Raw genomic sequence first — 14,486 nt, forward strand, 5'->3', positions numbered from 1 at the left:
ACCCTAGGTGGACTAATTGTGTTTATGTGAGATACACAGGCGATTAGTCCACAAGTACATGTGTGTGAGCAACATATGCCGTGAAGGTGAAAATGGTTTGGAGATGTTGCAAAGCTCACACATGTGATGATGAAGGAGCTTATTGCACATGAGACATGACATTGAGTCATGTGATCAAGGTTGAGTCATGTGATCAAGGTGGAGAAGATCAAGACAAGACTTGGCTTGATGGACCGGTTGCAAGCGTGAAGGGCAAGTCGGAGGCTTTAGAGCAATGGACCACATGGTGGTGAAGCTTGAGCAAGACTTGGCGCCAATGGACGAAGGCAACGGTGAAAAGCAAGTGAAGTCAAGATTGATGAACCAATATGATCACGTGATGATATGAAGTGGATCATATCACTGTTGATCATGGTTGTGCATGTGTTGCATCGACATTGGAGGAGATGGAATGAAATGCGCAAGGCAAAGGTATAACCTAGGGCATTTCATTTCACCGGTCATAGGTGTGTAGAGAAGTTGATGACTGGGTTTAGGATAGATGGCCGTACTATCAAGAGGGGCAAACTTGTTTGCATATCGGTCATCTAGTGTCACTCAAGTGATCTAACTTTGCATCATCGCTAGGATCCAGTGGCGTGGCAAGTTGAGTGGCTAATCCTTTGGAAAATGTTTGTGAAAAGCTAACACACATACACATGGTGGTGTTGGCACATTTGCAAAGGAGAAGAAGTTAGAGTTGTCGTGAATCAACTTATAGAAGAGAAAAATGTTTTTTGGTGTACTCCAAACTATAGGATGGTCCTTGAATTGGAATACTATTTTGATCCATTGTGATTTGGATCAAGTATTCATATGGGATGTGTAGCCCTCTGAGTAAGCTTTCCAAAATGTCTAAGATCATCGAAATCGGAGTTCAGAGCTAAGAGTTATAGCCGTTTTAGCGCTGAAAGGTCTGTGACCGGACGCTGGCATGAAAAACGACCAGACGCTGGGGTCCAGCGTCCGGTCAGCACCTGCGAGTCTGGTCACAGCGTCCGGTCAGTGTTTTTAGCATGTCCAGAAGCAACCGGACACTGGGAGAGTCCGGTCAGTGATGATCGGACGCGTCCGGTCGCTGAAAAACGTCGCTGGAACCTCTCTGTAAGTGACCGGACGCTGGGTTTCAGCGTCCTGTCGTTATGACCTGCGCGTCCGGTCAGTACGCGCTTTGCCCAGTGAAGGGGTAACGACTATTTTAGCCCTTGGTGCTATAAAAGGAGTGTGTGGTCAGCCTTGGGCTGGTTGGAGAGCACCCTCACGCCTATGTGGCTTGTGTAGGAGTGCTTGGATGCCCTCTAACTCACTTGTGCTTGCAAGAGTGTGAATCGATTGCGAGTGAGTGTGATTCTAGTGCATTGCATTGTGAGATTGCATCGAATGGCACTAGGTGATCGAGTTGCAAGCCAGTGGTGCTTGTTACTCTTGGAGGTTGCCACCTCCTAGACGGCTTGGTGGTGGTCTCCATTGAAGCCCGCAAGAAGCTTGTGCGGTGCTCTGGAGAAGAGTTTTGTGAGGGGCATTGTGCTCGCCCCGCGGGAGCCACAAAGAGCAACTCTAGTTGAGTGTGTCATTGAGCTACCCTCACTTTTAGGGTATGTTCTTGTGGTGCTCGACGTGCGGGCTTAGCGGGTGATGCCAATTAGCCGCTGAACCACCAAGTGAGCGGTTGACACAACGGGGACGTAGCGTGTTGGCAAGCACGTGAACCTCGGGAGAAAATCACCGTGTCAACCTTGTTCTTCCCGTTGGTTTGCAATCCCCTTACACAAGCTTGTGATTACTTTTATATATATTGTACTTGTGTAGTTGCTCTTGTAATTAGTTAGCTTGTGTAGCTCACTAGTTACCTTCTTGCTTGTGTAGCATAGAAGTAGCTCCCTTGCGTGGCTAATTTGGTTTGTGTAACCTTGTTAGTCACTTTGCTTAGTTTGTGTAGCTAAGTATTTGCGCTCTCTAATTTGGCATTGGTTGCCTTATTATTGAGCATTGCTAGTGAGCTTAGTTGGCTTTGTGCTTTTTCTTACTAGTATGTGTAGGAGCTCCCTCATTGCTTGAAATACTAGTGGCATAGGTTTATGTGACCTTACTCCTAGAATTGGTTAGGTGAGCTCTCGTTAGCCCAGCACCTTTGTTGCTTAATTAGGATCTTTGCAAGGTGCTAGAGAACATAGATAGAGGGGTGTAGTCTTGGCTAGACCAATAGTTTTAATTCCGCACTTGTTTCGGTTAGCCGACGCGATTAAGTTTTAGAAATGACTATTCACCCCCCCCCTCTAGTCGCCATCTCGACCCTACAGTATCAGTGCCTAATCCTCGTGATTAATGCTTAACCACGTGAGGAAAGAATAATGTCGAATGGTGGTGATGGAGCAAAGGTGCCGGATGAGGTCAAGGCCATGGCCGAGGCTTTAGCACAAAAGATGGTTGAAGAAGGAATCAAGAAGATGGAGGAGGACTACAAGAATAAGAGAGAGGAACAAGACAATGAGTTCTAAAAGAAGATGAGCAAGCTCATGGGTGCAGGCCAAGAGACCTCAATTGGAGGCTGCTCCTCCAACAACAAAGACGGTGACAACAACTCCACCAAAACATGGTTTCACACATACTCTTATGATTACAACAATATTTCTAGATTTCCCAATGTGCACTTCAACTTGCTCAATGTCGGTAAAGTATGTCGTTTCGATGAGATTCGCTATACCGATTAGGCGTATCAAATGAAGATGCACCCTCGTCTTTTGGATATTGTGGATGTTGGTATTACCATTCCTGAGCCAAGAAGAGAGATGTTGGAAGAAACACAAGACCTTTACCACATTGCTCAAGCAGCATCCGTGATTCTATCATCTTGAGATTGCAAAGAAGATTTAGGATACACTCAAAGTGTGCTATAAATAAAGGAGACAAGAAAGTTAGAACTAGCAAGATTAAGCTATTAATGGAGAGATTGAGAGGTTTGTCTATCTACATGGAGAAACCACTCGAATGATGTTTGATCGGCTCATGGTGCTTGTCATAAGATAAGGTCTCTTGGATCTCAAGATTGGGGAGATGACAAGGTTACTAGGAAAATATTGAGAGCTTATCAAGCCAAGAATAGCATCCTAGCGGCAGTGATTTTCGAGGGGGATGTGTCGCACCCAGTTTTCCGTAGAATACCAAGTGCTAACTATATGTGTGCCTAGGATGTCCACATGACACATATAGCGACAAATATGGAGATTATCAAAGACAATGCTTTATTACATATCGAAACATATTTACAACAAGACTTACATCTATGACAAAGCATAACGGAAACTTTCTTAATGTTCCCTTTGGGTCTCCATATATACTCCATAGGGACGGTTGACTGGGGGAGCACTCGCCTAGTACTCTTGGACACATCTCGGATGACTCATTGCTTGAATCCACCATCTGGTATCCATCCAGGATTTTGTTGATTGTAAAGCAAGTGCGAGCGCACCATACTCAACAAGTATACAAAGGGGTTTATGAAGGCTCAAAGGCTTGACACTGTTTACTGTGGTTAACATTTTAGTTGGTCATATTTTTATTAAACCTGAGTCACTACTTTAGTGATAAACCAACCCAAGTGGAAGTAATATTAGTCAGTATTTGATCATTCCCAAACCATCCAGGTAACCAAAGTAACCACTAATCAAGAAGGATCCAAGCCGCTCGTGTCCGTGAGCACGACTGATATATCCGTTCAAAGAATTCCATAGAATTTGTACAAATTTACCCCCGAGCCATAGGAGACAAGGATATGTGGTACCAACCCATAGGAAATATCCTTGTTTCCTATGGGTTGGTATGCATGTTGATTGTAAATTTACCCCCGCGCGGCAGCAACTATCCAACATGCATACCAACCCATAGAAAACAAGGATATGTGGTACAAAAATCATCTAGGTGAAGTCCTTATAGGCATTTCAAATTAGACACATGCATATGTATGAATTAAATATTGTTCATAGGTATAAAGAAGCCTTTGTTACACTTGCCTTCCAAACACTTGTTGATGGTTCCGCTTCTCAAAGATATGCTCCTCATGTAGCTCCACTTCTAACGTCAGCGGCAACCAATACAAGCATCTTAAACAAACCTAGAAACAGTACACCAATCGTTACAAATACATGACATAAAGGTTTTAAACACGTATGGATTGTAACTACGATCATTGAGCGCAAAAACAACTAAACAAAGCTATGATTTAAAGGGCATGAAAGATCGAAGGTAGAAGCTAGAAGGTTCGATAAATGAGAGGAATGGAATAAACGTGATCGATAAGTGCTAACTTGAAGGATTTACAAAGCACATGGGTCCATAGATGAATTATAGATGACTATGGATTTGTGTAGAGGACACATGGGACATATTTTGACAACTGGTTGCACTAAGGTGAATGCTAGATTAACGAGGGACACAATTGTAGTGAACTGTGCACCAGGTAGCGGCGGTTGTGACCATCAAAAGGAAAGATATCTGCTGAACTTATGCACATGATATTTGGTGGGATTGTGTGCAACTACCATACACACAGTCACATCAGAGGGCTCAACGATTTGGACAATGATTTAATGAGAAATGTGGTGAAATGCCGGTGCATCCTGTATGTGCACGTTGGCGAACAACAGGGGTTATGATCACTGGTGACACGGTCATAGATGCACCAATCAGTGATCCAATTTGTAAGGTTACGATGGACTATATGAAGTATATGTTGGCAAAAGGGCAAGTCATTTTGAGTATTGGTTGACCAGGAAACGTGATTGAAAAAAATGGGCTGCATTCCAGACTACTGGACAGCAGCAGTAGCAGTTACTATGGCATCTATATCTCGGCCATTGTGGCACCTATGACAAAGCCAACTTGCAGAGACATGTGCAAGTATATGAGCCACGTTACAGTTGAAGGGCTGATGTTATGTGGCTGCTAGGGTTGAAGGGGGCGAGTTGAGGGAGCGGCGGCCATCGGAATGCCGACCGAGGGCCTTGTCCACAGCCGAGCAAGAGAGAAGGGTTTTTCTTCTTAATTCTTGCTTGATTAGATTGATACATCTCCTCTCTTTATATTGAGAGGTTTACTTAACTCCCAAACAAGGCTTACTTGACTCCTAAGCAAGCGATCCTTATCTCTAATTAACCCTAATACTAACGGGCTATACCGCCAGCCCAGGCCGAATAGGCCCATGACGTACTCTGACAAGCGGGGAACGCAATTGCAAGACTGGATTGTGTGGCTGCTGGCATGGCAGGAGCATCGACAACGGTGATGTTTATAACTTCAGTGTCATGGTTCATATGACCAATCCAACTTTCAGAGACATGTGTAAGTTTGTGGTAAACATTGTGGTCGAAGGGCTTGACCACTAGAGTGGCCAATCATTGGGAACGCTCATGCCAACTGGCTGCAGCGTGGCTGCGGGGCAGCAGGGACAGCGAGCACAAAAAAGATGATAACTTTTTCGGGTTGGACTCTATAGCCACAGAATTTTACAGAGGCATGTGCAGGTATAGCCAAAGGATTCATCAAATAAATCAAGGATCAATGGGGAACGCTATTTCCATCGGCAGCAGCATGCTAGACGCGGGGACAGCAGAGCAGATCGCTAGTAAACCTCGTCAAAACTCGATCAAACTTAATGACGGTTCATGATTTACAGTAAGGAACATGTATACAAGATGGGGAAATAGGAGAGGGTCTCACGTTGGGGTCTCAACAGGTGAGGATGAGATCAACATCGGCTGACGTCAACAGCGGGCTGTGAGGCAACCGACGGTCGATGGTGCTATGGTGGCTGCCTCAGGGATATGTTGTAGTGAGTTGATACAGAGACCACGTAGACGTGCAACACAACGACACGGCAAGGCAGCAGGGAGTGTCGATGAGTAGCAGTGAAGTCAGGCGATGACGTTGACGTGCCTGCAACATTCGTCGCCCGCAGGATACGTTCTTCAACCCGGGCATCGATCATTCGCTCCTAGAGGCAATCTGCGGTATGTGAGAGATAAAAGGGTTGATGAGAGGGGCATTGACCATAGGATCAGAGAGGGTAGAGGAAGGGGCGTGTCCTCATCATACTATGAAAGCACGGTGGTGTTCTCCAGAGGCGTGCTCGAGCCCCGGGACGATGACTGCAGTGGCAAAACAGAATCGCTGCATTGAGGGATCTCCATTTTGGTGAAGGAACAACAGATGGAGGTATGGAATATGGAGGGGTCGACCATGGGAGATGGAGGAGGAAGGGGAGGAGATGGAGATGCTCCTTCTCTGGTGTTTGTGTACAGGAACAGAAGGGAGAGGGAGCCTTCTGTTTGTGCATGAGAGAGAGAGGAGGGATGGCTGTTTCATCAACTTTCACTCTTGCAATTAGGGAGGCATGTAAAGGAGGTGGGGTAGGGAATTAAGGGACCAAGGGATTAAGTGTTGTCATTATTTGCATGAGGGGGAAGAGGATTGTGCGGCAGCAGGAAAAGGAGTGAGGGCGACCAAGGGAAGAGAGGAAGAGTGGATAGGAGAAGGTGTCCATCTAGTTGTGCGTGAGAGGAGGAAATGTTTTGTGCATGCAAGAGATGAAGAGCAACCAATGGAGTAAAAGTGTGCTGTTAGGAGAGAATTAAGGAGAGAATGAAGAGAAGCATGCAAAGGAGGTGAGGCTGGAGAATTAAGAGAGTATGCATTAGATGCTGCTGTTTTTGCATGAGAGGAGGAGAGGATGCGCCTTAGGGAGGAGATATGCTGTTGCTGCTCATCTTTTAATTGCAAAATTCAAAAGAGGAAAACTAAAAGGGAGTTATGGTGCTGATTCCACGCATGATCAAAGGGGAGGTGGTGCATGTTTTCCCAAGAGAAAGAGAGATCGGTTCGGCCAAGGGGTGGGAGAAGGAGAGAGGGGTGTTGGGCTGAGTTAGACTTGCCACAAAGCAAGAGGAAGAGGAAGGACTAATTAAGACCATTGGCGAAAAAGATACAATTTGGATTGTTATTGACGATGGTAAAGAGAGAGAGGGATGGAAGCCATTAGCAAGATGAAGAATTGGGATGCTCACTAATTGACATTGAATCGGATCGATGGTAAAAGGAGAAATAGCGGAATTTGGATTATGTTTTAGTTCCATATAGGATCATGGTAAAGAATTGTGAGTGAAACTCAACATAATTTTGGTATGAGACTGAGCCTTGCAATACGGTCCAGAAGGGAGAAAGGTGATATTTTGGTTGGCTAGGATTTACTATGACGATTTTCCAAACATTTACAGGTGATGGCTTGAAAAGAAAGACAATAGAGATGAAGGAGGAGTCGGCATTGGCTTGTTTGGAATTGAGATTAACATGGGTAGATAACATGTGATTGCTTTGACACGACCAAAGTGATGACAGAATTGTGTGAGGGTGGAAACAGACAATAATTGATCATCTAACATAGATTTGAGGCTTTGGACAAGATTCAGTAAAAAGAACAACTTGAGCAACTCCTTGAGCAGATGCTTTGTAGATTAAGTTGTATCTGAAGTTTTTAAAGAATTTGATTCTTGAAATGGATGAAACATGTGTAATGCATAAAGGACCACGGTAGAGGTTTTTCTTTTTGTTTTGTTTTTGTAAATTGTCATTAATGACACGTTTAGCCAAGACATGTCGCTACTGAGGTCCACTTCAGTGATGTGGTTTGGCTAGACACGTCGCTACTAAAAAGTCATCAGTGACGCGTTTAGCTGAACGTGTCGCTGCTGAAGGGTCATTAGTGACGCTTCTTGACTGAACGCGGCGCTGTTGAAGGGTCACTGATGTATCCACATCAGAGACGCAATATAACTGAAGCATTTTTTTCCATGTCACTAATGACTGTTCAGCTGCGTCACTATGTGAAAATCTGACATAGTGCCAGGGTCTGCACGTTGAAGGGGGGCAAGGAGACACTGTCGCTGGCAGCGCTGCATCGCTTGGCGTTGATGTTGTGCTTGCCGTAGATGCGGCTGCAGAAGAACTGGCACTGCGTGCGACTGATGGTCGATGGTGTGCGCGCCCGACAGCTCTGTCATGTCGCGTGGTGAGAGGTTCTTGTTGCCAGGGTGATGAGTGTGGAGAGGCTGGACCCGCGGCCCGGGAGGTTGGAGTTGGCCGCGCTCTGGCTCGCTGTCCCCGAGTCCTTGAGGCCGAGCGGCTCGCGCCACGTTGGCCCTCCTAGCTGCATGCATGCAAGCAATGCACCAATATTTATCCGAGTCAGACAGCGGCACATACTGGCACGAATGAAGGGGGTGTGGCACAGGCACACTGTACGGATCAGGTTGACTCCATCACGCGCGGCGAGCACGACCGTCCGTGACGATGTCAGCGCAGGAGACGGTGGCCTTGCAGGACGCCTCCACCTGCGCCTTGATGGCGTCGATCACCTCGTACCCACGGACGGACTTGAAGTTGGGGCCGGCGTTCTTCTCCACGGTGAAGGACGGCGTGTCGTCCAGGAGGATCGAGCCGTCGCACCCCTGGTATGTGGCATGGCAACAAATAGATTAAAACACATTGATTGACTGATTCAGTGGCACATTGTAGTGCAGGATATGATGGTGGTCACGACAATGTCAGGTGCCATGCTTGTCACTGCGGCCTACATGGACGAAGCAGTCGTGGAAGAACATGCGGAGGATGGAGGCGCCCATCCGCTTCTCCTTCCCCACGGCGGCCGCCATCCCCGACCGCACAATGGCGGACAGCTGCGGGCACGTGTTGGAGTAGAAGTTGGGCGAGAGCTGCTGAGGCGCGGCGCAGCCAAGAACGGCGAGGACGATGGCAAGGGCAAGGAAGGCTGTCGCCCTGGAGAAGATGGCCATGTCTGATATGTTTGTAGTATGTAGCTAAGCTCTATAGAGAAGAAGACAGGGCAGTCACAATTGCTCGATAGATGTGATGACGAGCTGCATTGGACGGTCTGCAATTTATATTGCGAGACGCATGAGAGGAAGTTTCGTCACGGAATGTCTGAATAGTTGGAAGCGCGTGCGTCTCGCTAATATCACCCACTTAAACTAATGAAATAAAAATTCCACAAATATGTAACGACTGAACCAACTGGGGTCAGCACCGATTTCTTGTCCGATGAGTACTCCTTAACGGAAAGCAACAGTAGTTTAATAAGGTCTTAAACAGAATGGAGAGAGAATTTGTTATATGTGATGTTTGTTAGCATCTTTGATTCGCTCCATAGCTTTTGCAGTGAAATAAATAGAGAATTAAGGATAAGGCAGTGAAATAAATAGAGAATTAAGGATAAGGCGAGGACGCTCATCGTCATCATCCGTGGGTGTGATGGAATTAACAAGCATGTGTAAGAACTATGTGACTTTTTTGTGTGTATACAGTATACATACTCTCCATACACATGCTTGTAATTTGCAAATTGTCATTGAGAACTCAGGAACACTCATTACCCCCCATCTATCGAGAATCGAGATATAGTTGTGTGTTCCTTTCCCTCTTTCGAAACTCAACGATAGGTGCCGATTCATGATTTTGATATGTTTGTGTTTTTTTTTAGATAAAGGATAGTTTATATCCGGCTTCATCTACCATGAGGTAGAATCAGGCCAATTATTACAAGGTTCGACCCAACGGTGAGCACATAACTTACACAGTTCACAAGCTTACAGCCAGACTTTGGAAACACAAAACGTGAAGTAAAGTCTTGACTAAGAAAGACCGATAAATCTATTTGAGAACCACCCATTGGAACTAAAGAAATGCAAGGCTGATGTCTCCAAAAGCCGCCCAGCAGATGTCAGCTGGTCCCGTAGATCATCACGCCGCTGCAATCTTACCCATTGCCGCAGCCAATGGGTTCCTCTGAAGAGTACCTGCAAAAAAAAATCCGGTCTACATTTGTCAAAAACCACTTCATTTCTTGTTATCCAAATTGTCCAACATAGTTTGTGTTTGCTTATCAATAATCTTGGAAAGCTTTTGAAGCTGTTTGACAGCAAATCGCATAGCTGTAATGAATGAAGACCCAGTTCTGATTGTAGCATATGTAATGCTAAATGATCAAGCGGCGATAATTCGATCAGCTGGCCAAGCGATGATTAATTTTAACCTAAAATGTTCCTATATATGCAACAGCAGCATTTGTTTCTGTTAAGCCAGATTTCAAAGATGCCCATCACCTCGAAAAGCTTATAATAAGGCTGTCACATATCCGTATGGAGAGACAGTGGGTGCCAATGAACTAGCTTAACAAACTATTTGTTTAGTTCCATGCATTACGTGATGGTGATGATAGGAGCAACTGACTCGTGTTTGCTCATGTATCATCTTTGTAGCAATCAATCACCGAGGCGATGCCTGATGAGATGATTGATGATATGTATGTCCATTGGGTGGCATTCCATCTTAGGTTGGATCATGTGATGCCAATAATTCCGGGATTCAACCATCATATGTACTTAACTTAATATAAACTATGGGGGAGCTGGAAAGACCACTTATGCAGGTGGTGGAAGCGTGAGGGTTTTCGACATTCAAATCGTGTTGCCCCAGATTACAACTGCTGCCAACACCTTGTTTGTGATCATCTCGGTCGATTATTAGTATGTCGCTAACAAACGGCCACACTAAATAGAAGACCGTGGTGGTGGGCAATAGGGGAAGTGCAGATAGAGGACCAGGAGTATAAATAACTAGGAGAGTTTTCCGCGTGTTGATGTGGGATTTTAAAAAACTTTATCATTGAAAGAAGCAAAATATTTTAGATGAAGGATTATGGAGAGCACGTAGAGAATTTGGAGTTTGCTGGGAGCATGATATGGTGCATTATTTTTCAAATGAAGGAAGCTCGTCATGGGGTTAACGACAACTTGGAAACTACACAATAGAAACCGATACTCCCAGAAACAAAATGGACAAATATCGCTTAAGCAGGAATTTCTAAACAATATTTTAGAGAAATTGGCTTGGGGAGTTGACTCTCAAACTTCCCACACTCTTGCTCTCCTAGTCTGACTCTTCTAGTCTCCCTAGCTCTATTGGTGTGATCTCCAATAAATATATTACTAACTTAAAATAAGATATGTTTTAATTATTTTAACTATATAAGAAAATTGTTATTATTTTGTTCTCTATAGATAGCACAAACGCAAATCTTTGAAATCTTGAGCTGCATAAACTACATCAACGTGAAGATAGCCGATCATAATGGTAAAGAAAAGATATATTGTTTCTTCAGAAAAAAAAGAACCTGTAGAAATGGTTCCGGGAAGGATCCAACTGCATGATGAGAAAAATATAAGAACATAAGTTAGACAATGACAAACTTAACTGATGGGGAGATATGGACCTTCTGCCTTTGCGATGGCAGCTAATTCATGTTCATTGTTTGAACCAATAAAAAACATTAATAAGAACAGCTAATTGAGAAACACCAGATCAATTGGGGGTGTATCTTTTTTTTTTTCTTTTGAAGCAATCTGGAGGGGGTATTCTAAACGACATATGCATGTAATAAAATCTGAATAATCAGTCGTGTCTTAAAAAATTTAAATAGCTAACGGTGTTTGATATCATTGACTAACCTTATTGACTTAAAAGAGAGAAGTAGGAAATCCCATGTGTACCGGCAGCAGATGGCTTATGCATAGACAAGTCGATAATACACCATAAGTTGATTTGTTAAGAGAGAGAGAGAGAGATGAATCACTGATGTCTATCAAGGTTTTGCGATTGGGCAAGGGGAGGTGATCATCATTTCCTTGTTGTTGCAGTGCTTCATAAATAATTGGGTGGAATGACTGGAGAGAGGGGAAGGGACATGACGGTTCGTGCTTCACATGACTCACCACCGGCTGGATATCAAGCATTACACATGGACGGATAGATATGTTTGGAAACTCGTGATCCAATGGCAAAAATTAAAAGTGATCACGTGGTTTAACGTGGTTGTAGAGAAATCAGAGTCAATGACTGTGAGTGGGTTCCATCTATATAGGTTATATAGGGCCTGTTTGGCATGGCTCCACTCCACAACTCCATCAACTCTAGCAAAAAATCCAGCCAAACACACCAACTTCAAAACTCCATGGAGCTGTCAACTCCATGGAGCTGTAGTGCAAATGGGGGTGGAGTTTTGGAGCACCTCTTTTGCTGCTCCAAAACCCCTTTCTTGAACCTCCTCGTGGAGTTGGTGGGTAATTACCCACCAATGCCACTCGTTACATAAAAAAACGATTCGTTTTCTTTTCTCGCGAACCCACGCGTTATGACTTCCTCCTGCCGCAGCAACGACAGCAACGACACCGACGAGGTGGCGCTGCTGGACATGATCGCCGGGCAGTGGCAGTTGCAGGAGGAGACCGGCCTGGCCCTGGCAACGTCGACGCAGGAAGAAGCAGAGGCGAATAATGGCACGGGAGCCATGGGGCCTGGCAGGCGGCCCTACCGCAGGGTGCGCAAGCGTCCGTGGGGCAAGTTTGCGGCGGAGATCCGGGACTCGACGCGCAACGGCGTGCGCGTGTGGCTGGGCACCTTCGACAGCGCGGAGGCGGCGGCGCTGGCGTACGACCAGGCGGCGTTCGCCATGCGTGGCGCCGCCGCCGTGCTCAACTTCCCCGTGGAGCGGGTCCGCCAGTCCCTGGAAGGAATGGGCATGGATGTGTGCGCCGGCTCTGGTTCTGCCTCTGGCTCGCCCGTGGTGGCGCTCAAGCGGCGGCATTCCATGCGGATGCGGCGTCCAGCGAGCCGGAGCCGGAAGGCGAAGGCGGCGACAAGGAGCGAGGTGATGGAGCTGGAAGACCTCGGAGCAGACTACCTGGAGGCGCTGCTGGGCGCCACTGCCACCGAGGAGTCGTCGTCGTCATCTTGGTGCCGTACGTAATGAATCAAGCTATGAGCAAAGTACACGTTGCAGCAGCAATGGTGCATCACGATTTCATCTAAGCTAAACACAGGAGACTCTGAAGAAGAAGATGAGGGTAGAGAGGATGACAAGTGGGGCCTGAATTGGGGGACAACAATGGCAATTCACACTGCAATCGGTTTTTTTTTTAGCTGAGAGCACCCATCTAGCCAAACACCATATTTTAGTTTTGGAGTTCTGGAGTGGAGCTGGCTCCACCTAAAGTTTTGGAGTGGAGCAACTCTACCCAGAGCTGGAGCCATGCCAAACAGGGCCATAGATTAAGGAGAGTGTAGAGGAACATGTGCCTAATAAGAATTCAAGGTGTACAGAGAAAATCAAGAAAGGACACATTATAGAAAACTTAAAATGACATCAATTATGGATTGCTAAATGTTTCTTATCTGGATTCTAAATTCTTGAAAGTTGTGCATACCACCAGATAAGGATTGTCAAAAGTTTCACACCGCAAATGTTTTTAAGTGTGGAAGCTCGGAGGAAATGACTCCCATTTGTTTGCCCCGTATAAAGTTTGCGAATATATGAAGGTCTATATGTACACGCTACTTCATATATAGACCTGATGAGCAAAAATCAAGCCAGGTCTGCAAAAAGGCTTACTATTTTCGGGCTTAAAATTTGTGCCCAGGCCCACCTATGGGTAGGTTCGGGCCTCACATTTTGGGCTGGGATTGGGCCTAGGCGGGCTGCCGTGAGGTTTTAGAGACAAATATAAAAATAATACTATATCGGGTCAGGCTCACGTCGAGAAATTTTTTTCTAGGCTACCTAGACGCTATCCAATAAGGATAGCAGGCCAGGCCAAGCCCAACGAGCTCAAATAATCAAGCCAGTTTTGCTCAGGTCTAGTGATATACTACAAAGACAGAAAGATACATTTTAATTTGGCATTGTATTATAAAAATCCTTTTTTTTCTAGTCTATATACATAATCACTAACACATCCCTTGGAAACGATCCTTAGAAAAGACCCCAAAGAATGATAGAATGTAAACCATGGACACTACAGCCTTGCATTGGGCAGGTCAATCCTTGTAAAAGAAAGATTTGGTAGGACTTTTGATAGTTTAGGGAAAAAATACATCATACATGGCATCATATTAATGAAACTTTGAAACATTTTACTTTAACTATAGTGCATTTGTACAACTTGTGTGCCACACATTTGTATGACTTTTGATATTTATTAAGAGCATGTCGATACGGGACCCACAGGATACCCCGCAAGGGAGAGAGAAGATCTAGTTCAACTAGGATTCTTCCCATGTAAATCTTAGTAGTAGAACTATTAAGTAATCCTACTAGGAAATCTCATTGTAAACCAACTAGGACTCTGGCCTCCTGACTATATAAAGGAGGGCAGGGCTCCTGTCAGGAAAAAAGAACAGGGCATATCATAATCAATCCAACGCAAAGGCCTAAGGCCGACTGGACGTAAGGTTATTACTCGATCTACGATCGAGGGCCTGAACCAGGATAAATCGGCTGTCTCTTGCGTTAACCATCGAGTTCAGCATACACCGAAGCCCGAACA

At 45.3% G+C, this 14,486-nt stretch overlaps 1 protein-coding gene, 1 long non-coding RNA gene and 1 pseudogene across 2 annotated transcripts; 1 reads left to right on the forward strand and 2 right to left on the reverse strand.

The window, feature by feature from the left end:
• Window positions 1–4,045: 4,045 nt before the first annotated feature.
• LOC136523082 (uncharacterized) lies at window positions 4,046–6,409 on the reverse strand. Its single transcript, XR_010776090.1, has 3 exons — window positions 6,130–6,409; window positions 5,755–6,039; window positions 4,046–4,150 (listed from the first exon to the last, which is right to left on the reverse strand). It is a non-coding gene; the product is annotated as an uncharacterized lncRNA (long non-coding RNA).
• A 1,500-nt stretch (window positions 6,410–7,909) lies between these two features.
• LOC136524259 (peroxidase 4-like) lies at window positions 7,910–8,882 on the reverse strand (annotated as a pseudogene).
• A 3,413-nt stretch (window positions 8,883–12,295) lies between these two features.
• LOC136524260 (ethylene-response factor C3-like) lies at window positions 12,296–12,910 on the forward strand. The gene has a single exon (XM_066517696.1). It carries the CDS (start codon window positions 12,296–12,298, stop codon window positions 12,908–12,910), a length of 615 nt encoding a protein of 204 aa, XP_066373793.1.
• The last annotated feature ends 1,576 nt before the right edge of the window (window positions 12,911–14,486 follow it).

This window comes from Miscanthus floridulus, chromosome 18 (assembly GCF_019320115.1).
Source record: "Miscanthus floridulus cultivar M001 chromosome 18, ASM1932011v1, whole genome shotgun sequence".
Lineage (NCBI taxonomy): Eukaryota > Viridiplantae > Streptophyta > Magnoliopsida > Poales > Poaceae > Miscanthus > Miscanthus floridulus.

Coding starts and splice junctions, on each gene's coding strand:
- LOC136524260 (XM_066517696.1), top strand. CDS start 12,296: ATGACTTCCTCCTGCCGCAGCAACGACAGCAACGACACCGACGAGGTG.